Source organism: Hippocampus zosterae, chromosome 20 (assembly GCF_025434085.1).
Source record: "Hippocampus zosterae strain Florida chromosome 20, ASM2543408v3, whole genome shotgun sequence".
NCBI classification, from domain to species: Eukaryota; Metazoa; Chordata; class Actinopteri; order Syngnathiformes; family Syngnathidae; genus Hippocampus; species Hippocampus zosterae.
This window is the reverse complement of record NC_067470.1, coordinates 7,019,515-7,042,714: the sequence shown is the minus strand read 5'-3', so window position 1 is coordinate 7,042,714 and position 23,200 is coordinate 7,019,515. Positions and strand designations below refer to the sequence as shown.

Here is a 23,200-nt window from a genome sequence, read left to right as displayed (position 1 = left end):
CTAACTTTTTAATGATTCCCAGAGTAGATCATATGTACATTGTTCGCATTGCATAACCCCCCCCCCCCCCAAAAAAAAACATAAGAATAGGTCATATCCAATTTTGCGATGTGCCCCATCCATTAATTTAAACGGAGCCTTTAGGTCAGGGGTGTCCAAACTTTTTGCCAAGGGGGCCAGATTTTATGTGATAAAATGTCGGGGGCCGACCTTGGCTGACATTCTTTACATTGAACAACAATATTGTTCAACAAATTTTAGTAAGCCAGTCTGTTTCATATTTCCATTTTTATTTTAATTTCAACAATCTTAAGAATTTCTTTTGGTTCATTTGAAACAGGTATATCACATGCAACTGCTTATTCACTTGACTTTTTCTTAAACAGAAGTCTCCTGAGTGCAAATTGATCGATTTGAAACAAAATGTATCACCATGACTTTTCAATAGTCACAAAACCTTTGACTCGAACAACAGGGAAATGAACAAGCAATACACATATCCACAACTGCAAGGATCATTTGAAATATGACATATCAGTCAATATAAACACGGAGTGATGTCTTGTTAACTCGTGAGTGATGCCCTCTAGTGTCTAAATGCTATTACTCATTTAGTGAATGCTATTACTCATTTAGCCACTAGAGGGAAGCAGTACTCTATGAAACATCACTCACCAGTCTATGAGACCTCAGTCAATGCAACACGTGTTCCATTGCGCCCAACCTGCGGGCCAGACGGCACTGATTTTATGACAGGGGCCGAGGGCCGGATGAAATTCGACCGCGGGCCGGATTTGGCCCGCGGGCCGGACTTTGGACATGCCTGCTTTAGGTCAATAATGTAACAGAACAGCTCACTTGCTTTTGGTGCAAACGCCTTTGTTTTTGTTTTTTTAATGGCTATTATAACTTCTTTTTAAAAAGGAAAAAAAAGAAAGAAAAAAAAAGAGTTACTATATTTGATATGACATTGAATAAACACATTGAGAGGTTTCAACACCCAAATAATTTGCAAAGTTACAAAAACTATCGTGTGGAAAGCCCAAACTAACGAGCAGAGAAATGAAAGAAAAACGGCCAAGTGCAAGGCATCTGCTCCGATGCGCTAGCTCAATAAATGTTGCATGGGAATGTGGCGCTTTGACAGTGGCATTACTCTGTGTTCTTCCACCACATCGAGAGCGCCCGCAGAGACTCCCGAAATGCTTCCCTGCAAGTGAGGGAAGCACGGTTGCTATAGAAACCACTGAGCCTACCCAAAAGCTGCAATAATTAGACATAACGGAGGCAGAGGCACACATGGACACTCCCCTGCAAAAAAGTCTTGGAACTCACAGGCCAATTTATTTTTGCTGTCATTCTCCAAATCACTTTGGTTTCAGTTTTCTTTAAAGCGGCAGACAAACTTTTATTTTTTTAATTGTGAGGTGACGATTTTCATCCCTCTGCAGCACAGAATCTCCCAAGCCAAAGCCGCAAAGCAATTTTTGTTCCACGATTCACCAGATTCTCTTTTGACCGCACATGGAAGAAAGTTCACTGATCCAGACTCACCGATTAACTCCTTGTTCCGGATGTCCAGCGCCATGTTCCTCAGAGCGGTGGCCACGGCGCACACAACTTTGTCGTTATCGATCCGCAGTAACTCCACCAGGATGGGGAGTCCTTTCTCCTTACGGACAGCGGCCCGGATGTACACAGACCACTGCGAAGCAAGAGGAAGAAAGGTCAAAGGGCGATCATCTTTTTCACCTTTAACTCTTTAATGGATCATGAGAATGTTCATCGGGGAATCGCAAACGGAGGTTTTCCAGAATTTTTTACCCTTTTTTCATCCTCAGCGTGAGCACAAATGATTTCTGAATAAAAAGCGGGTCGGTGTCGCAAAACAGCCGTGAGAGTCAGACGGAGTCCCACGCTCGAGAGGGAAATGGCAGATTGAGGGTCCGAATGAAAGGCTGAAGTCATACAACCGCCTCACAGCTGATCTTTTTTAAGAGGGAGAATTATTTGAACTGGAGAAAACAAAATCTTCAGGGCTCGGAGACCACTCTAAGCTCCCTCAGCAACTATCAGATGTGTTTCTCCGCCCAAGACCACTCAAGGACTGCGAGCTTGGGTGTCATCCGCAGATAAATAGGTAAAAGATGATCCGCTTTTTCAAATCACTCGAACTTCAAGCCCTTATTGTGGATTGCAGGAAAAGAAGCCATCCTTGTTGCCTTATCTGGGAAACGGGATACGTTTTCCCGACAGCGCGCCTTCTACTTTCCCACTCTTCTCGATCGAGAAACTCACCAGACCAAACATATTGCTTGTCTGTCTCCTTGCAAAAAACAAACAAACAGACAAGCAACCCCCCGCCCCCCCCCCCCCCCCCCCCAAAAAAAAGTGTTTTCAACATCTCCAGTTGCAAATCATTCCATTCCTGCTGTGCAAATCACGGGCTTCATTTCAAATTTCATTTCGTCTGCTCTTAATTATGTGGAGTCTGGGAATTCATGAAAGAAGAACGCCAAGATATGAGCCAATCGGATTATTCAACCGAGCATCTGCTCTCTTGTCAAAGAGTGCACGGAAAATGAAGAGTTTGGACGTATCCGTGTTTACCTTCCAGCTGCCAGCAGCCAGGTTCTGCAGGGCTCCGGCCGCTCCCTCCAGGGTGTCGGGATTGGAGCATTCGGACAGCAGGGTGAGGTAGGGCTTGACAATGGTGGGGTGCCAGAGCATTTGAACTCCTTTAGGGGGATCCACCGTGTCTGGAAAGGGGCCAACACCGTCCCACTGGAAAAGAGGAGGACAAGAAAAAAAAAAAAGGAAACACAACATGAACACCACACAGATCATCTTTGAACTATTTCCATTTATGAAGTATTAAATAAGATGCGGCCTGACACTTTGATTTCTTTTCTTTTTTTAATTTATTGAAACTTATGAAATGCAAAGCGTGAGCAAATAGCTGCTTTCACAGAGTAACTGCATTTTTATTTGGGAGAAATAAAACCAAAGCATTTTAACTGCCACCCCTTCTCCACATCTCGATCATTTTTGTTCACTCACTTGGCCTGTCACTTTTTCTTCTTCCACCCCCCCCCCCTCTTACCATTCACTGAGAGTGTGCCCCTCTCCTTTTCTCCCAGGATGATTCTTTCTTCCTTTCTTTCTCGATGTGTCGCTGTTTTTCTGTCCCGCATGCCGCGCATTATCCCGATAAACTCTTCTTTCCCCGTATCCTTTTTCTATTTCCAGAGTTCTCCCTCTTCTTTGAGTCCCCCCCCATCGCCCCCTGCTCGTTCCTCTCAACTGCTCCCGCTTACCCACTTCACGGTAAACTAGGCAAGTGTGTGCTTTGCACTACGTATCTGTGAGAGGGTCTGTGCATATTGATGCATATTAGAGACTGAACACAACAACCTATTACCGACGTTTGTTGGCGGAAGTGAACGTGAACAGACGCTTATGTCGAATGCTCAAAAGGTACATTATATCGACGTTCCAGGAGGGGAAAGCAAAGCCCTCACACCTATTGTGGTTGATTCAATAGATGACAGCAAGCCATAAAAAAAAAAAAAAAAAAACATCTATTGAATTTGCATGACTGCTACCCAAACAGGACAGAGCAAAATGTTTTATTTTGAACCGAGGAGAACACTTATAAAGTTCCTAATTTTGGAGAAGCACCTCAACAATTTATGGTGCCTCATTGGGTTGAGGTCAGGTTCTCTCTAGAGACTCTCGAGTTCTTCCAAACCGAGAGTGAAAGGATTTGTCCAGAGCGGGAAAGAAAATGTTGTTTGGCTATTTGTAACCTTACAACGGCCACTGCAAAATATCTTTGCAAGAACAACAAGTAAGACCTCAGCGGCAACTAAGGTCTCGTCCATCTGCTTAATCCAATCAATGAATGATGACGTTTGTCTTTCTTGCGTGTATTTGATTAAAATGAACCACTTCTTCCTGCAACTGGTGGCAAGAAATTGTGTGGTTGCGTGCGTGCGCGTTTACTCGTATGCAGCAGTCAATTAGGAGTCTTTAGCTTTAGTTCAGACTCCCACGCTGCTCTTTGGCCTTGCTGTCAGAGCCTCTAATAAATGATTAAGTGGACTTCATTACCACCTAAGTGACACCGCCTACCCTTATTTCTTGCTGGCGATCTGTTGCCCATTATTATTCCATTTTCTCCGCTTCCTATCTGTGAGATATCGCATGCCGAGTCGGACTACTTTTGGGATACGGCTCGTATTGGGTGTCCGACTGTGTAGCAAAAGTGATGGGACAGTAAGCGAAAGAAAAGCGGCTGCTTTGGGCGTCAAGAATACGGAGGTCACAGACGACATAACCGGCTCGTTTGAAAGCGAAACGGGCGTGAGCTCGTCCACTTTGCATTGCAAACGTCGATGCAGCAGGCATGCACGACATCAAGTGGCAGATCAAGAGGGAATGGCTCGAATACTTTTTCAGGTCACCTATTTCCCACTTCAGAACAGGTACATGTGCTTCTGACTTTTTAACCCACCAGCTTAAGCAAATCTCACTTTATTAACTTGAAAGGGAAGGAACAGAAGAGAGAGATGGCAGGAAGTGCATACAATTAAGCTTTGGACAAGATCTGGCTTGAAAAAAGAAAAAAAAAACTCGCTCATAATATAAAGTGTCATAAATGAATGAAAAGTCGCCTGTGATGCAACTCCTTCGAAAGGAGCCAACTGCATTGAAACGAGAGTTTGCGGCACACTTGGCGATCGGAGATTTCCACCCCTCCTCTGCATTATTCAGCGCACGCATTCGCAGTCTGGATGATTGACATCGTGTTCCTGCTACAACATGAAGGCCGGCTTCTACTTTTTGGACCATCGTGTGTCGGAACACAGCGTTTGGCCACAAATGAATATAAATAAATGAAAGGAGAGCTCGCGGCGCTGGGCTGCACCGTCATCACATCTGAACCCGAATGAGATCCGAGGCGGGTTTCCTGCAAATGAGGACCGGTGTTACTGCTTTATTGCATCAAATCTGCACACTCAAATAAGCTTTCTTTCAATATACGCCCAAGGGCGAGCTACTGTACAGGGGCGTAGTTGCTGAGGGGGACCCAGGGGGACCACCCCACCCACTTACAAACAGCTCTGTGTGAGATTACCGTTTTCCTATTCATTCAAAATCTAATTCATATCCACGAATGTGAATGTTAATTTGAAGATGTGAGACGATAGCAGCATACATCTTCAAAATTCTCTGGAACGCGATTCATGTTCCGCAAAAAAATTAACATGACCACATTTTTGTCATGAATAATTGTGTGTGTGTGTGTGTCATTCATTCATTCATTCATTCATCTTCCTAACCGCTTGATCCTCACTAGGGTCGCGGGGGGTGCTGGAGCCTATCCCAGCTGTCTTCGGGCAGTAGGCGGGGGACACCCTGAATCGGTTGCCAGCCAATCGCAGGGCACACAGAAACGAACAACCATCCGCGCTCACACTCACACCTAGGGACAATTTAGAGTGCTCAATCAGGCTGCCATGCATGTTTTTGGATTGTGGGAGGAAACCGGAGCACCCGGAGAAAACCCACGCAGGCCCGGGGAGAACATGCAAACTCCACACAGGGAGGCCGGAGCTGGAATCGAACCCGGTACCTCTGCACTGTGAAGCCGACGTGCTAACCACTGGACTACCGGGCCGCCGTGTGTGTGTGTGTGTGTTTTTTTTTTACCTGGTCAGCACCCTTCTTTTTCTTCTTCTTCTTGCCCCAACAGCCGGAGCTCTCTCCGTCGCGACCGCCGGAGTCACAGAGGAGGCCATCGAGCTCCTCCAAGCCTCCCTGCTGGCCGTGGGACGTCTCGGCTGCCAAGCGGTAGGACAGGTTCCTCAGGATGCAAACGCAGTTCTCCACAGTCTGAGTTGGGGAATGAGAAAGATGAGAGAGCAGATTTAAGCAATGTGCACTCGATGCACTTGAGTGAAACGTCACGCTTGAGAACACGGCTCCAAGTGGAAGTGGAGGCCTGCTAATAAAACTGATTTTTTTCCCCCCCCCCGACGACAAACGGTACTTTTATCCGCCTTCCACCCTGAGCCAGACTTGATGCAGGGAATGAGAGGACTGAAGCAATCCATGGGGGATGCGAATGTGCGTTTTATTAGTTGTGACTCTTAAACAGAATTAGACAAACCTCAGGTAAACGAGACCAATAGAATTTCAAACATGCCTGTTAAACAGGTGAATGCAAACTCACGCCGATGCGTAAATGTGAGCTTTCGCGCGTGCGGCCATGTTTAGTACGGCTCTGAAAGCGGGGTGTCATCAAGTCGACGGAGCAGAAATTAACAAAGACAAATCCTCCATCTTTTCGCCGAGAGAGCGCCACTTTACAGAAGAACAGCCAGGGAGCGTAATTGAACACCCTCGGGAGACGCGACAAACAAAACAACGTCGCACTCCGGCGAGCCGCAGTCACTTGAAATCCATTCCCTGCATCCAAACATCAACAGGTTACGTATTATTTCCAATTCACACTGACATTTCTATCTTCCGTTCCATGTTTCTTCATTCAGCCGCACAGCCGAGTGAATAAACACGTTTGATCTTGCCGATGATATGTGTTTAGTTTTTTTTTTTTTTTTTTTTTTTAGAAAGGGAGTCAAGTTCAAGCATAAATAAACAGAATGACAAATGCTTTTATCTTAACGTCAAATGCGGCATTCTCCAGTCAGCCTCGGTATGAGGTTCCTTTTGAGTTTGTAGAAATGTTTTCATCACCTTAAAGGCACTATGCCATCATTTCAAATCTGTGCACATGACATGATTTCTTTTAAAAAAAAAAAAAAAAATCAAAGTCATGGGTTTGTGGGTTTGCGCACGGAGAAATTCCCATTTTATGAAACCAATTAGACAATGAGAGCATATTAGACCTCAATGCAAGATTTGGCCTAAAAAAAAAGAAAAGAAAAAAAAAAGATGGCCGGTCAAACCGCTAAAGCAAAAGAGCCGGCATTTATTTTGCTCAGAATCGCCTGCGAGTTCACCTGCCAATCAGTCTTTGTTAGCGAGGCAACGGCTTCTCTCCTCCGGTGGCTGCAGTCAGATGGCGGAGAGGAGCGGGCGGATAAACAGTGATTAAGGGAGGCCATTTAGAGAGCCTGGCAGACAGGGAGACCTTGAGAAGCCAGCCAGCCGGACCAGCCACAATATTGTTAATGCGATATCGACTGGCCAACACATACTTTGACGCGAGCGCACGTACGTCGCGGGACCGCAACGTCACATGAAGGGGGAAATGTTCACTGGATGAACTCTCTATGGCTACTAAGAATAAAATATGACCCCTTCAGCCCCACCCCCATCCCCCAATTTTGGGAATGATTTGGTCGCAGAGTAACTAAACGGTGACTACAACAGCATAGCATAGCAATCGATACACGCACGAGTGCCCCGTCGTAACAGCAAAGGGTGATATCATAGCAAGGTGATTGGATGCAAGCACACACCTTGCTGTCGATCTCGCTGCTTCCCAGAGAAGTCTGGATGACGTAGAGCAGAGCGTCCGTCAGACCGTCACACTCCCGCATCCTCCGTCTCGCCTCCTCGCCCGCCGAACTGACGTTCCTGGAAGAATCACAAGTGGTCCGAGTGTCTTTTGCCAAACGCAAGGCCAAAATGCTGCGAAACAGGGAGCTTCAAACGAGGGACGGTGAGGTCGAGAGCTTGGGACTTTCACCCCCAACCTCTAGAATTAGAAAACCCGCAAAATAATAAACAAATACATATGTACTGTATATATCTTTTTTTGAAAATAAATCACGGGTCCATTTGGAATGCGGGCGGCCATTTATTGCATAGCGATTGCTCTTTCCCTCTTTTCTCTCCGTCTTCATTACATCACCGCTTAATTACCACGATAATGAAATTCCACCATGATGAGTTTGCGGAGAGCGGAAACCCAATAAGGGAAACATCAAAAGAACTACGAAACTAATTAGTCAGTCGCTCCAAGAGTTTGGCGTATAGGTGAACAGATATGACAGGCACCAGAAATGTATCGGTGGCATGCAGCGGAGTCCATTCATCATGCTGGCATTCGAGAGAGATCACAGCTCTTTGACTAGTCGATGAAACGAGGGCAATCCTTTATTGTTGCGACGAGAATGAGGTGAGAGAAAGACACAAGAACTCAATTAAAACTCCACGTCTAATGCTTGTGGCTTTCCAAGGGAAGGTCAAGCCGTTTTCGCCGGCTCTGAATGCTAATGGCAAAACAAGCATAACTGGCTTTAATGTGACAATTCTCTGCAGCGAAGACTGACAACCACTCATTCGGAGGAATAAAGACGCTCGCTTGACTTTTGAAATGTTGAAAGGCCCCATTGGAACGTTTGCTGAGCTAGCTTGTCCGCGAGCCATTTCAGCAGAGTCTGAAAGAGGGTTTTTTTTGGGGGGGGGGGGGGGGCGTGAACCAGGTTGGGTCTGCCGTCATGTCTTATTTCGCGGTTTGATGCGCTCTTCACCTTTTCGGGAACACCTTTGAGTGTTCATAAAATGAATGATGTTTTCATGCTTTAATGATTAAGATCACAAAATAACTATCTGATGTCACTCCTCATTAATTCCGTCAAACTGGTTAGCTTGCATCATGAAATAATTGCCCAGTGAGAAGAACGACATGAACATGATGAAGCATTCATTCATTCATTCATTCATCTTCCGTACCGCTTGATCCTCACTAGGGTTGCGGGGGGTGCTGGAGCCCATCCCAGCCGTCTCCGGGCAGTAGGCGGGGGACACCCTGAATCGGTTGCCAGCCAATCGCAGGGCACACATAGACGAACAACCATCCACGCTCACACTCACACCTAGGGACAATTTGGAGTGTTCAATCAGCCTGCCATGCATGTTTTTGGAATGTGGGAGGAAACCGGAGCACCCGGAGAAAACCCACGCAGGCCCGGGGAGAACATGCAAACTCCACACAGGGAGGCCGGAGCTGGAATCGAACCCGGTACCTCTGCACTGTGAAGCCGACGTGCTAACCACTGGACTACCGGGCCGCCCATGATGAAGCATCCCATTCACAATTCAAACAGCCGTTACTTTGGCTCTGTGACGCTGATGAATCGCACACGGCTTGTTGAACGATGCATCATGTCGTTTTTCCGTCAGTCTGAGCGCACCTGCCATGCCATAGACACTCTTTGATCAATGCATTGGGGGGAAAGTAGGGCATCGCCTCGTCAACTGCCGCAAAAGGTGGGACGTTATGTGGGGAAGAATAAATAATGAAATCGGAGCATTTGGGATCGCCTTGACGAACATGCAGAATCCTCAACTCAACATTTGGACATATGGGTGACTTTGTTTCAAACAGGGAGGGCTTTTCACCAACCACTGCAAACGCGGGATTCCATTCGACGGCGGTTCTTGGTTTGAATTCAAGGACCACTTAAGAACCATCCCATCGTTGAAGTGCTTTTAAAGGTGGATTTGAGAGTTACTTCACTTACCACCGTGGAAACGAAAAAGAATCAAACATTCCAATTGTGTGTCTCGAGAGGCGCGAGCCACTAAATTCCGCTTTGAGGACAACCCAAAGAGGCTCGGAATTCACTTTCCTCCAGTCGGCTGGAAGCGAAAAAAGCTCCCGACCTCTCGGAGGGCAAATCGAGTACCTATTTGCTCTGGAAATGATCGTTTTGTTTCGATGACCTTTTCCAGCATGATTCCTCATGCGGGCATCCGACGTGTACAGGAAACACGTGGACACAAGTGAAGGGTTGGCAGATGGCTTTCTAATGTCGCTCAAAGAACAAATGACCACCGCGTCACATGAGAGCAGCTGGCGTGAGGTGGCGCGACGCACTCGTCCAACGGGGGTGTGTGTGTGTGTGTACAGTAGAGGATGATCAGCAGTTGTCTCACACACACACACACACACAATCCAAATCCCTCAAAAATCCTACCAATAAAATGACAAGTTTGCTGCAATGACGCCCAGTCTCGATTCATCCGAGCACGAATTCTACGCTTGCGTGCGAGTGGGTGTTGTCGTGGGAGCAAACAGGAGACGGAGAAGAGTGTGCGTCTGTGTTGGTGTGTCCCGATTACCTCGGGAACAGACCCGCAGACAGAATAAATGTATCCAGTTGAGAAAGCCAAGATTTTTTTTTTTTCTCCGTCTCTGCGCCTTGGCTGTGAACCAGCACCCTACGGGAAGCTAAACACAATTCAATTGAGGCTATTGAAATGGATTCGCAGGTAAGCCTTTGTCCAAGCGTAGGGAAGCGTGCACGTGTGCGTGCATATTTGAATTTGGGTGCTGATTGATGACATTGATTACCTCTGGGCTGATTAGGTGCTGCACACACGTAAACCAAATTCAAATGTTTGGGGTTTTGTTGCTTTTTTTTCAAGCAAATATTACGTTTTGCATTTTTATAGATCCCAAATCAAATTGTTCCACATTGTGAAATGTGACCTGAAAAGCTAGATTCAGCAGCTTCCTCGATGCTGTCACTTCTCGATGTCAAGCTTCAACAAGCGGGAAGCATTTTTTTGTTGTTGTTGTTGTTTTGATCAGCCTCACGCACCAAAAAGAAAGTCCTCAAGTGACAACAACTTGAGTAAGTATGAAAGTTGTTGCTATGGTTACCATCTGGAGCCAAGAATCAAAGGCGTATGAGTTTAAACCGTGCATAAGAAAATAGTTAGCATTCATGAATATATGCATGGTGCACAGTAAATGCCTGCAACAATGAAATGAATATACACATTGTGCAATGCACGTGATGTGAATTTGAATGTCACAAATTCATAAAATCCCCTCAATTTTTCCAACATTAAAAAAAAAAAACATAGGCAGAATGGCAGTAAAAAAAGAATAAAGTGACTGTAGAATCTCCGCTTGGTTAGCCAGCAAACGCGGAGAAACACACATCGCCCCGGGCTGGTCGGCAGCCTTCTAAATTTTGCCGCAAATGCTTCGAGAGGAGCCGAGTACACAGGGCAGCCTTGCTTCAACCAACAGATTAAAAACAAAACAACACAATCCACACGTACAATTAATCAACTCATTGATTTTTTTTGGTCTTTTTATCTTCCCTAATAGAAAGACTCTGCGCATCTCGATCCACTTGTAACAATTAGCATGTCGACATGAGAGTTTCCCGCAGTGTCCACGGTGCTTTTACCTGAGGCAACCGGTGGCATTTCGCAGCACCTGGGAAGTATGAAGCTGGAGCTTGCGGTCATCATGGTGATTGGGGGAGGAGTCCCAGTTGGAGTGGGGGATGATGACGCTGTTGGTCAGCACAGCCAGCGCATCTTGGATGATTGGCATCTTGAGAGCGTCACATGACGACAGGTTCCACAGGACGCCTGGGCATGAAATGAATGAATTTGTTAGCATGATTCCGTTCCGTCGGATTGGTTGATTTTTTTTATCAGAAAAGATTTGCTTTAGAAAAATTCCTCGTGGTTCCCAAGGAAACGCAGTGTCTCCGGCTGACTTCCTCAGCTCTCTGTCTGCTAGCATGACATTTAGAGGCGCGTATTTGATGGAATTTTAAGCAGACGGTGATGTGAACTTCTTCGAGGAGTCCAGGGCAAAGCATTTGGTTGTATTTTGTAAGGTTAAAAGTTGGATCTTCTTCTCACACTGATGTGACAAACAAAGAGAGCCTGAAATTTTGAACACGGCGACGGAGGAGAGGCCACAAGGCCCAAAAAAAGAGACCGGAGAAGGATTTTACCGCTGGCATTTTGGGGAAAAACGTTTTTCGCTTTCTCGTCTTCATACCCAAAGAGCAGTCCTTAAAACCGACTCCATGTTTGTGATGAAGTGACAAGTAATTTTGTGCCTTGGCTACATTGCACACAAGCTGCTATCAACAGTCCGTGCATGCTCACACGCTGTCTACCTGCTGAGACGACAACAAGCAATGAACACGAGACATTTCTCTTTCCGGAACGGCATACGAATGAGTCCCATCAGCATTTGCAGAGTGGAAAATATTAACAAGTGCATGTACTGCTGACAAAGTTGGTGACAAGAAACTAATATGGGGGAGGACAGTCAGACAAGCTGAGTAATAATTTAGTCAGGCGGGAACAGACTGAGACAAAAGATGACACATGCTTTGTCGTATTGCCATTGTGAGCTTTGTCCTCCCCCCCCCCCCCCAAAAAAAGGAAAAGAAGCTAGAAATTAAAGTCACCATGTCTCATGCTTCTGGAGTCATAGAATTCACACATACACAAACTATTTATCAGCGTGTGTGAATCAAGAAAAAAAATAAATTTTAAAAAGGGTAAGGCCTGGATTCTTGTCAGTATGATAGTACAGTAAACATGCTTTATGAAATTAAACAACATTCCTGGCAAAAAAAGTTCTTTTGACTGCTCCCTACATTGGAAGAAATTGAATTGGAAGAATAATTAAATGATGTGAAGGAAAATTGTAAATAGTACTGCGATTTATCCATTTTATGTTCATATTGCATTCAATTGAAAGATGTTTGTTGTTTTTTTTCTCTTTCTTCTTTCTACATACATTCTTGCTGCTGGAGGCTGTAAATTTCCCCAGTGTGGGACGAATAAAGGATATCTTATCTTATCTTAAATTATGTGTCGAATTTACTCCGTTTTAATTCGTCAAGTTGTTGCACGAACTAAAATCATCTGGATCCAAATACCATTTTTGAACACGTTTACTTTAAAAATGCATCCAAACCCAGATGATTGCTTTGTTCTTGTGTTTTATATTGATAAAAGAGATAAAAAGTCAAAGCACACATTCGTCTGTGGCAATTTGTGTGAAAGTAGGCCAGAGAGAATCAAAGAGGATAATTGCTTGTGTGCGCCTTTTTGACGTTCTGGGAAACAAGGACAAAGAGGGTGATAAGGTGATGACCAGTGCTGCTACTTGGCACCAATCAGGGCCTTGGACCTTTCTGTGCATGCGTTTCCATGGCAACATTTGCCATCACTGAGCGCTCACCAACCTTTTTTTTTTTTTTGCACTCCTCAAGCCTCTCTCTCTTTCGTCACGAATGCTCTCGTATCACAAAGACTTGCACAAGAAATTCAACCACCAACACCCCCCCCACACACACACACAAAAAATAACAAAATTTAACATTATAAATGTGTTGATGTTTTCCGAGGCCTTAAAGGTGCGTCAACCATCTGTAGGAACTCAAGCCTGTGTTTCTTAAGAGGCTACAAATGTTGGCTCGTGATTGCAATCAGCTTGCAGCCATAGATTGTTTTCTTCGTCAAGTGCCCGCAGACAGAAACTAGAGTAAAGGCTGCAGAGTTTTCTGGGACAAGGACATTGTGTCTGCCACTGTGTCATGTTGGCCAAATTCAGGTCTGACACACACTATCGCACACACATCTGCCTGCTCAAGAAACATGGATCTGTCACGCTTCACTAAACCTACAGGGCCCTTTGGAGTATTGCAGTCAGGTGACCAACAGACAATGACATCATTTGAGAGCTTTTTCTGTGTGCCAGACAGAAAGTGTGCGTGTACGCTTGTGCGTGTGTATGAGTGTGTGTGTGTGTGTGTGTGTGTCTGTGTGTGTGTGTGTTCTCCTTTATCTCATCCACTCTAATCCGTCTCTCTCTCTCTCTGGGCTCCAACTGTGTCCCTCCAGACACATAACAGACAGTTTCCAAGGAGCCTGGTGGTTTGGGGGGAAATATGGGGATGATTGCATGAATTCATGAATAAATGACAGTATGACTTGTCAGGGGGGGAGCCAAACCTGTTAGGAGTCAAGTGGAAATGTTTTATGAAACAGCCCTCAACTACACAGCTTGGTGCGAATGAGTTAACAGCAGAGTCAAAGACGAGAAATTATCCAAAACGAGAAATCAAAAGTAGACGCCTTGACTTACTGATTTTATATTGGCAGGTTTCTACATGCCGGTACTTCCCTCACCCCACAATCCTATTTAAAAAAAAATAATCTAAAGTTCATTGCCTGTACTTTTGAAATGGTTTAATGATTGCGAAACGTCCGACACTGCAAAATATCATTCCAAATCATTCGTTATGAAATTGGTCGGCCAGCATCACAGAGCAAATTGGGTCCAGCATTGGATGTTTAGTCGCGAAAGACAACGGAAGTCGATCCGTCTTCACGACTAACACGTTCACAAAGAAAAGATGGAGAAAAACTGCAGCCCAGCCTGATGTCACAGTCCGGCACCTCAAGGTGAGCCCGCAAGCACGGATAGCATCTCCTCTCCTATTGACACCCGGAAGCCTCGGCATCGACTGGACTTTGATTGACAGGCCCGGAAGCCTCAACTTCCTCCTATCTCACTCGCACGGAGGGGCCAGGAAGCCAATAAATCTCGTCTAAATGTAAACTTCAGAAAGGACAACGCAATACAGTAAAAGGTTTCCTGTCTCATTTCCCAGACTACAAAGCACTTTTCATCAAGGAGGACAAAATTCGATAAGACTGTCAAGACGTGGATGGTAAGGAGGAATCTCGAGCACAACTACGTCCGGCTACGGAAAAATAAGGAGTCGCGCGTGCGCATGCCGTTTGAGTGGCCGCCGTTGGCCCTGATGCATTCGCGATGGACTGATTCTTTGTTTCCGATTTGTTGCTTTACTGTTTTTTTTTACTGTTTGCTTTGTATGCAGCGATGGCTGTCTGAAAGTGCTCTATAAATACAGTTGAGTTGATTAACTTTGAATAACCGATTAGTAATGAAGGTCAACATTTGTACGGGGAAATCAGTTGTAAAACTGAATTTTATTCATTTATTTATTTTTTGCTTTGATTTCAGTGTTGACTTTGTTTTTCTCTTCTAGTTAACACACCGTTGCGATGTAAAATATAGGATAACAAATAAAGGTGCATTTATAGATCGCAAAAAACATTCCAGCAATCCATCCTCCGACTCTCACAAAAAAAAGTTGTGAGAGTCAGGATGTTTCGAGACAATATCGGCCCGCCTTTCATGAAACGTCCTTATTCGAGTTTAGCCGCAGCGCTCTTTCACATTTGAAAAGAAATTCTTTCAAATCAATCAAGTGGAATGTCGAACAGCCTTGAGTTGAATGAATAGTTGCAGTTGATTAAAGAGTGAGTGAAAAAGTTATGAATGACGTCAATGGCGCCGATAAAATACTGCCAGTGTTGATGTCAAGGACACAAAACACGCCGCAACTGTTTGAGAGAGCCTCGAGCGGTTGTCTTCGACATCGCCAGTCAAATCCAAAGGAGGCAACATTTTGTGTCCCAGATTTCTGTGCGTGCGTGCGTCTATTCAGAGCTTACAGATGTGGTTCACTTTTTCCAAACCGTTTCCCGTCATGCAAACACTTTTTTTTTTTTAACCACGATAGCAGCTCTTCTGTGGCTACCGAGTAACGGCGGCGGCAAGATAAGTGCGTTGCAAAAGACATCGTACCTGTGACCAACTCTCTGATTTCAACGTCTCCCGTTTTCCTCAAAAGGCGGACCAGCGCTGGGATCCCTCCGCAGTTCTTCAGGGCCACTTTATTCTCGTCATTGGCCTTGCCATAAACCAGGTTCCTCAGAGCTCCGCAGGCACTGCGGTGAACCTCGCTCATCCTGTGGTCCAGCAGGTCGACCAGCAGCTGGATGCCGCCTTGTCTGCGGATCTACGACACACGGACAGAAAAGTGATCACTGCGTCGGTTTCTGGTCACCATTAAATTTTGAGCATGCTGAAAAGTTCTTTGCGACATTAAAAAAAAAAAAGTTTGAGATCATTGAAATTGTCGGCGAACGGCTTTGCCACCGTTTGCGATCGGCGCGCACACACTTGCAAATCACTAAGATACGGCCTGAAGGAATTTCTCCAAGTTCAGAGGTCTCACCACCTGGTTACTTTTTTTTTCACTTGCGACCCCAAAATGAGGATGAGCAGTATAGAAAAGGGGCCGAATGGCCAAAGGCGTCATACCTTCAAGCGATTCAACAGACCACCAAAGATATGCAAAACCTGATGGAAAACCTTCCCTCTCCACCCGGGACAATAACTATCGGCCTGAAGTGCTTTGGTTTATACAATGACAGAGACGGAGAAGTGACGTTGGCCAGGGCTTTCGGGAGAATAAAAAACAAAACAACTTCTAACATTGCATTGATCACATTGAAGTGAAAGATATTCAAAAGGGGACGGAGGTAAAGAAGAAAGAGGAATGCGCAAGCGTGCGTTGAAGGGCAAGGAGAGGACGGGGGGGGGAGTGTTTGATGACACAGCAGGAGTCTATTGAGTAAAATGACTTTGCTTATCTTATTCAATTAAAAGGGATTAAGGGTTGCCGTGAATGGCAAACCAACCTTGCTCTATTGACTACATTGTTTCCTCGCCGTCCCCGCTCACGCCCGACAATCTTTAGCTGCGTTTCCCTCGTATGGTTTGTTTCATCTCATATTCTATGAAAACGGCATCATGCCATTGCTTTGCATTGTCTTTGCGTTACCCACGCGACCGTCCGTTACTCCCCCCACCCCTCCCTTATGCCATGCAAAGAAGATGAGAAGTGGGGATTGATTGGTCTTTGTTCGGCAGCAGCCACAACTATCGGTAACCCATAGCGACAGCATTACTGTGGTAACAGTTAGCGGCGGCGACAGGAGAGATCGCGGGACTCGGAGGCGCTGCGGGCGTTCAAAGGAAAAGAAATAAATGGGGAAAAAAAAATCCCAGCGAGATACGCAGGTGACACTTCTTTGCCGTGATGGTTAACAAGAGTGTTAGTGGGCATGAGTCACCACATATGGAATGTCAGGACACATCAGCGGCACACTTACTCTTCAGTGACTTGATTGCGAGTGAAGACATGTCACACACCTTCAAAGTCATCACACTTGCATGCAAGCAGACCCTCATGCAGGTTTACTTTGGAGGGGGGGGGGGGTGTCTCATAGTTTGCCTCGATTTTAGAACCTTTCAACCTTTGCCTAATTGAGTTTGTGGCCTGAAGCAGTGATTTCCCTATGGGGACCTTCCAAAGTAGGCCACCATTTACCATCTAATATTTGCACGGAGGCAGAGAGCACAATGAAGGCTTCACAGCAAGTGAAAATCGACGGTGACAAATTGCTCATTTTGTCAAATACCAAAACAGCAGCACAGATCAACACAAATCTGACCACCAATCCACCCCCTCCCCCCCTGCCCTCCATCCAGTACAACTGCTGGTTAGTAGCGTCATTCTGTTTTCCCCATCACAAAGAGCAGGTTTGACGCTCGGTTTTAATAGACGCTGTTATCGATAAATTCAACGTGTCTGTTGTTGCGGTTGAAGTTGGCAGCTGTGAAAGGATTAGCGTGCCTGACCGACATAACCTTAATTATGAGTAGGTATTTTTGAGGTGATAAATCCGACAACGTTTGGATTGTGCTGATCCACCAGCCTTCATCTCGTCATCATCAATTGAATCTCTGTAAAGCTGAACTTCCCTTTCGCGAACAAGAGCCACCAAGTGAAACGTTTCATGTGTGACGATGCAAGTGTTCCTAATGTTTTGGCCGGTGGCTGTTTTATTGGTCAATTTGTCAGCTTGGTCGTAAAGATAGGGGGGCCACATAAAGCATAGCAGCTTAAGGACCAGATAAGGAAAAAATAAAGGTATGTCATGAAAATTCCCACTTCTCTCTACCTGAAGAGGTCCAGTACCAAAAAAAAAAAAAAGGCCACCCAGTGAGGTTAATAATAATCCAGTTGGTCTGTAATTTTGAATTCATGAAACACAAGGAGCTGGCCGCGGGAGGAATTAAAATCTCATTTTCTTTTTAAGTACCTAATAGAAGTGCTTTTCTTAACTACTTCTTTCCTGCGTGTGATTTTTTTTCCCCTGCCTCTGGAACAAAAGAAAGGCAGCTACTATTCTTCAAGAGAGCCTTGAAGAGCTTACTAAACACACAAACAAGTGCACTCAAAACAAAACGTGAAATTTTAATCAGCAAGGTATTAATGACACAAGCCCCATTGTAACATAATTCAACAGAGTAATGTTCAGTTGGCTGACAATGGAGACGTATCGTAAATAACAGCGGGGAGACTGTTGCTACAGTCGCATGTTAATTGTGTTGACAAGCTTTCAAGAATTCCCCAATGTAATCAAATGAGCGGAATCCACAGAAGCTCCGAACTTCGTGATGCTTATAAGAACACAATCTAATAAATAAACATGTGAAGATTTCATTCTGGGGGATTCGTGTAGCTAGTGGCATGCTCCACAATGTGCACGTAAAAAAAAAATAATAATAATAAACCCTCGTGTGTAAGTGCTTTCATTTGCCAATTATGCGATAGGCAGGGCAGGCTGGTTCTTGTCTGATGAATGATGAAGTGCTCTTGCCGCACTTTGGACCTTGAATGTAACACTCAAAGTGGTGAAAGAAACTCCCTGCACTTGAATGGGGAGCTTTTTTTTTTAATGCCTCCGCCGAGAAACGTTAATTGCCTCCATGATAAAAGACATTCAGGTGAAAGTTTTTTGTTTTGCCGAGTGGCGATGCGTTTATGTGCAACTCTGACTGCATTTTCCGATTTTACCGGCGCGAGCGGGTGGATAAGTCGCTTTGTGAGAATTGCAGGTATCGTCTTGAAGCTTAACTGTCTACGTTAGCTGCAAGTTAGCGGTTTCATCATGCACGCGTGCGTGACCATGCACCTGTGTGGGAATGGCTACTGTCACAAGGCGTACTTTTTTCAGAAACACATTTTCACCTAGATCAACTGCAAGCGGAATGTGTGGATTTATTCTCTATATTGCAATAAGGTAGATGTCTAGTACATTCAAAAATGAATCGGCATCATCATCGTCATCATCATGGCTTAGCGGTAGAATTTTGACACAGTTCTCCTAATGAGTCTCAACAGATTGTGCACTTCATCCAGTCACGTGTGATTGTGTACGCCGACCGCTTTGTTTTTAGAGAGCCGCTCAAGTATCCCATTGAAGGCTTCCATACGGAATTGGGTTTGCGAAAGGAGTGAGGACTGAGTAAATTCCATAGCAACGGTAAAATGAAACAAATCGATAGAAAGGAGAACTCGAAGAAAGGTTACGGGGGTAAGCTTTACAATTCCAAACAGGTTCATTTATGTGCCCATTACTTGAAATGGGACACGGGGAATGCAAAACTACGCAGAGGAACTTAATTTGCGAGGAAGCGCTTTATCGGCTATGCCGACACTAACCTCAGCTTTGATCTTGTTGTCTCCAAAGCAGAGGTGTTGAAGGTATGCGGCAGCATTGGACTGCACAGATGGGAACTGATGTTGCAGCATCTGGATCACCTCTGGCAGCTCGGGATCCCTCCAGCCAAACTCCCTGCGCGCACAGGACAGATGGAGACATTTTGACTCCTTGGGAGACCAAACAAACGTCTTACCGCTATTACCTTGGGGAAGACAAATAAAATCCCACACTCTCTAGCCATCACACCAAACGCAACCGTGACCTCTTTGTTATAATGTGGAGACGTGCGCCTTTCATCCATTTCCACCCCTGTGAGCAAGAGTAAATCAGGTAAAACAACACCCAAGAAAGGGGCTCCCTCATGGTAGCGCCCCCTGCTGACAATTCTTCTGAAATGATCCCCGAATGGGAAAATGAGGAGTGTTTGAGAAAGTGCGGGTGGGTGTATCTCCACAACCCCCCCCCCCCCCCATGTTATTTTCTTTAATAACCACCCTTTAAGTAACTGGCTTTCAGGAAACTCCCGACTCCCGCCGCGATCCCACAAAAAGCCTTTGTTGAAATTTTGCAACCTGCATCGATTTTGCTCAATGGGGATTGATTTTGCCATTACCGCCTTCACGCTGGCCCTCTTGTGCCAAAATAGCATCTGCTATAATCCCCACCTGGTTTATTTTCCTCCGTTGCCCGTACATGAAAATAGGGTAAATACAAAGAAATTGAGCAGCCCGAGGAGCCGGAAATGGCCCCAGCCACCATGCTGCGGTCACTGCTGGATCAAGAGCATGCGGCTTGAGAAGCATCGTTGCAAAGCACGGCGCTCACGAGGAGTAAACATGGCTCTCCAAGATAAAGTGAGCTCTTGCCCGGACGGGTCTTTATCTGCCAAATGATAAGTGTTCATTCAGCTGGAAAGCATGGCTGATGGAGGGAGGTGGAGGAGCGATAGGAAGACCGCGCTTGAGGAGGCGGCAAAGGAGGAATGGGGGGGGCATTTAGGAGAAGGTACCCTCAAACAACACTAAATCACATGGGCAGATAACATCAGGGGACTTTGTTTATGTGTCTGTACAAGTGGCAAGATTTGATTAAGGCTGGAGATGTGGACGCACGTGGCCTGACTTGTTTCTTTCCAAAATGTGTGTGAGTGTCCCCCCCGTATAAGTGTATATTTATTTCTCTCTTTAGCTTTGTTCAAACCTTTGAACCTGTAAACCTGTGTGTGTGTGTGTGTGTGTGCGTGCACGCATGTGTGTGTGTGAGATCCATCGCTTCCAACCTCACAGCTCTGTCAGTGTACGTAATAGAAAGCAGTGAGATCTGCTAAGATAAGATAAGCATCGTGGCTCCCCATTAATTAAAAAGCCCCGGTAGGGAGAGCAAGACACACACAAAGAGGAAAGCAGAGCAAAGAGCTGAGGGAGGATGGGGGAAAACCCAACAGAGGAGTACTGGAGAGGGGAGGATAAAAATACATTTCTTTTCAAAAGAAGGAAAGGATAAAGAAGTAAACAGCCCCTCAGACGGGCCACCGGTCAACACTGGCGCTAATGAGCGGGACGAACCTGTTAAACACACCGCTGGGCGACGAGCCAGTGACATGAAACAGCGGGATGCAAACACAGAAACGCAAAAGTGTTGTGCCAGGCACAAGTTCACACAAAATATGTATCATTAAGCTTGCTCTTGCCAGAATTCTACGAGCTTCGGTGCCGCTAAATATGGTGGATATATTTTTAAATGGCCTGTAAAGCTTTATTATTTGACAAGTGCTTTTTTTTTTTGTCAGTGTGGTTAGCATGTCTGCCCCCAAGTCATCGTGCGCCGATCGAAACTCGGCTTGGGTTTTTCATGTCAAAATTGCATGTCCCTCAGTGTTTTTGTGGGTGTTCATATTCCATTGCCAGTAAATATGCATCCCTCTAATTTATGACGTCCTTCTTGCCCTCGCGGTTACATTCGCATCCATTTTCCGAGCCCACAACACATTTGAAAAGACAGCGCACAGGAAGTGTGTCTCGCTGGCCTTAATCTGATTGGACAAGGCCTGTCATTTATGTTAACTGATTGGCAAACAGGGCAGCACCGTGCATACCAATGCAGATGCTAATTAGGACCTGAACATCCATTTTGAGGGTACTGAAATGGACGGAGGAATAAAGATAGCCAGATTTAGGGGGGGGGGGGGGGGGTTAAGGGATTAAAAAATATTGGAAGGTGCCGGACACAGTTTAGGTCAGTGGTCCTCAACTAGAAATGCTGTAGGTCCACTTTTCTTGTTGTTGTTTTTTTTTAATAAGATCAAGGTCCGATCCCATGCACGGCAATCATGGGGAGCATTGCTACATGCCCATTTAGTATGGTAAAGCCAAGGTTCTACAAATCAACACTCCTCACAACCAACCAATAAAGGGGTGCGTGAAAATAACAATTATTCACTTTGCCAGTACACAGCAAATAATGAGAGGTATTGTGTTGAGGCACAGGAACTCTTTTATTTTGTTAAGTTGTTATCTGTTAGTTATCTGTTAGTGCACGCAAAGAATACAACGGATAACTTTTAACACCGGCAACGCGCAGATCATAGTCCAAAAATATAAAATGTATAACGTAAAAATCACTTTATAATTTTTTATTTGATACAATTTGTCGAGGGTCCGGACAGAAGAGGTCGGCGGTCCAGTCGTGGATCGCGGTCCGCCAGTTGAGGAAGACTGGTTTAGGTCATTTATAGCCTTAGGTGATGAAGTGTCTGTATGTTACTCCGGAGAAGCTAAATAGTGTGTGTGTGCGTGCGTGTATCTTGACTTGGCATGAGCTGATCTAATGCAATGCTTAAGCGAGTGTCAAGAGAGAGAAAATTGACTCCTGCAATTCCCATCGGCAGACAGAACCACAACTTGTTTTCTAGTGTCAGCATCGTGTTTGGATGAGGCTATATCGACAAGCCTTCAGCGGGGGGAAAAAAAAATTGTGATATAAAATATTGATTCTTTGGGCTTTTATCTCATGTATTATCGTTTGACTTAAGGGCTATCAAATAGAGCCAATCTCCGAAAGGGTTGACAAAATATCATCATATTTTCTAAGGATACAGTTTCAGGTCCATTTTCAAACACTACGAATAATTGCATAGATATAAACACCTTGAACATCTTGAGGCAGCATAAAATGAATAGTGCACGATTGACACCCTAACAACCGATCCTGGGAAAAGCATCCGTTGTTCTATGCTGGCCCAAATGTCCCTGCCACTTCCAACTTCTATCTTTGTTTTTCTGTGACTTGGATGGCTGACATGCTGCGCACCAATCCCATGTGATACAGAATTGGAAACCCTTTAGATACTGCTCTTCCTATCTCCAAAACCTCAAGTGCCCTCCCTTCATCCCTTCACATTTGAATGCATAGCCAGTATAAGAAAACCACTCTTGGGGTAGAAAGAGAAGGAAAATGGTGAGAAAGAGAGAAGAAAAGAGAAGGCCAAGAATGAGATCAAGGAATGTGATGAAGAGAGGAGAAGTACATATTACTTCTTTTATCATCCTCATCACATCAGGACTAGTACGCCAGATGCGACTTGCGCTTTCATTCTAGCCATACAATTGTCTGCACACAGCAGCACCCCCCAACCCCCGCCCCCACATAAAACCCCACAGTGCCCATCTTAGTCTGCTCCTTGTTCTATATTAGATAGGTTGGGAAAAAAGACCAAGACAAGGAAGAAAAAAAAATTAATAGACTTTCTCCAGGCTCTTCCAGTCTGGGAGGGATGGCTAGGGAGTGTGAATGAAAGTTAATCAAAGAGTCTGAGTGACAAGAATTTGAGGTGTGCGGAATGAAACTGGCTTACACATCATGATGCTATGGATGCTGTGGGGAAAAATAAAAGTGAAACATGAAATATATGACAGCAAACATACCCGTGAAAGAAAACGCACATGTCAATTCATGTATAAATGATGAATAGTTCCAAATACCAACCAGTGCTAGAATA

At 45.1% G+C, this 23,200-nt stretch overlaps 1 protein-coding gene across 3 annotated transcripts in view; it reads right to left on the bottom strand.

Annotated features, from left to right (window-relative positions):
- The window catches only part of LOC127592879 (catenin delta-2-like), a 110,424-nt gene that overhangs the window by 18,703 nt on the left and 68,521 nt on the right, over positions 1–23,200 (bottom strand). For all 3 annotated transcript variants that reach the window (XM_052053918.1, XM_052053917.1, XM_052053919.1), the window contains 7 exons: positions 19,203–19,335; positions 15,431–15,644; positions 11,184–11,370; positions 7,491–7,608; positions 5,716–5,898; positions 2,611–2,784; positions 1,555–1,705 (listed from right to left, as the gene is read on the bottom strand). In XM_052053918.1, the coding sequence (XP_051909878.1) occupies positions 1,555–1,705; positions 2,611–2,784; positions 5,716–5,898; positions 7,491–7,608; positions 11,184–11,370; positions 15,431–15,644; positions 19,203–19,335 (1,160 nt within the window). The remainder of the gene's footprint in view (positions 1–1,554; positions 1,706–2,610; positions 2,785–5,715; positions 5,899–7,490; positions 7,609–11,183; positions 11,371–15,430; positions 15,645–19,202; positions 19,336–23,200) is intronic.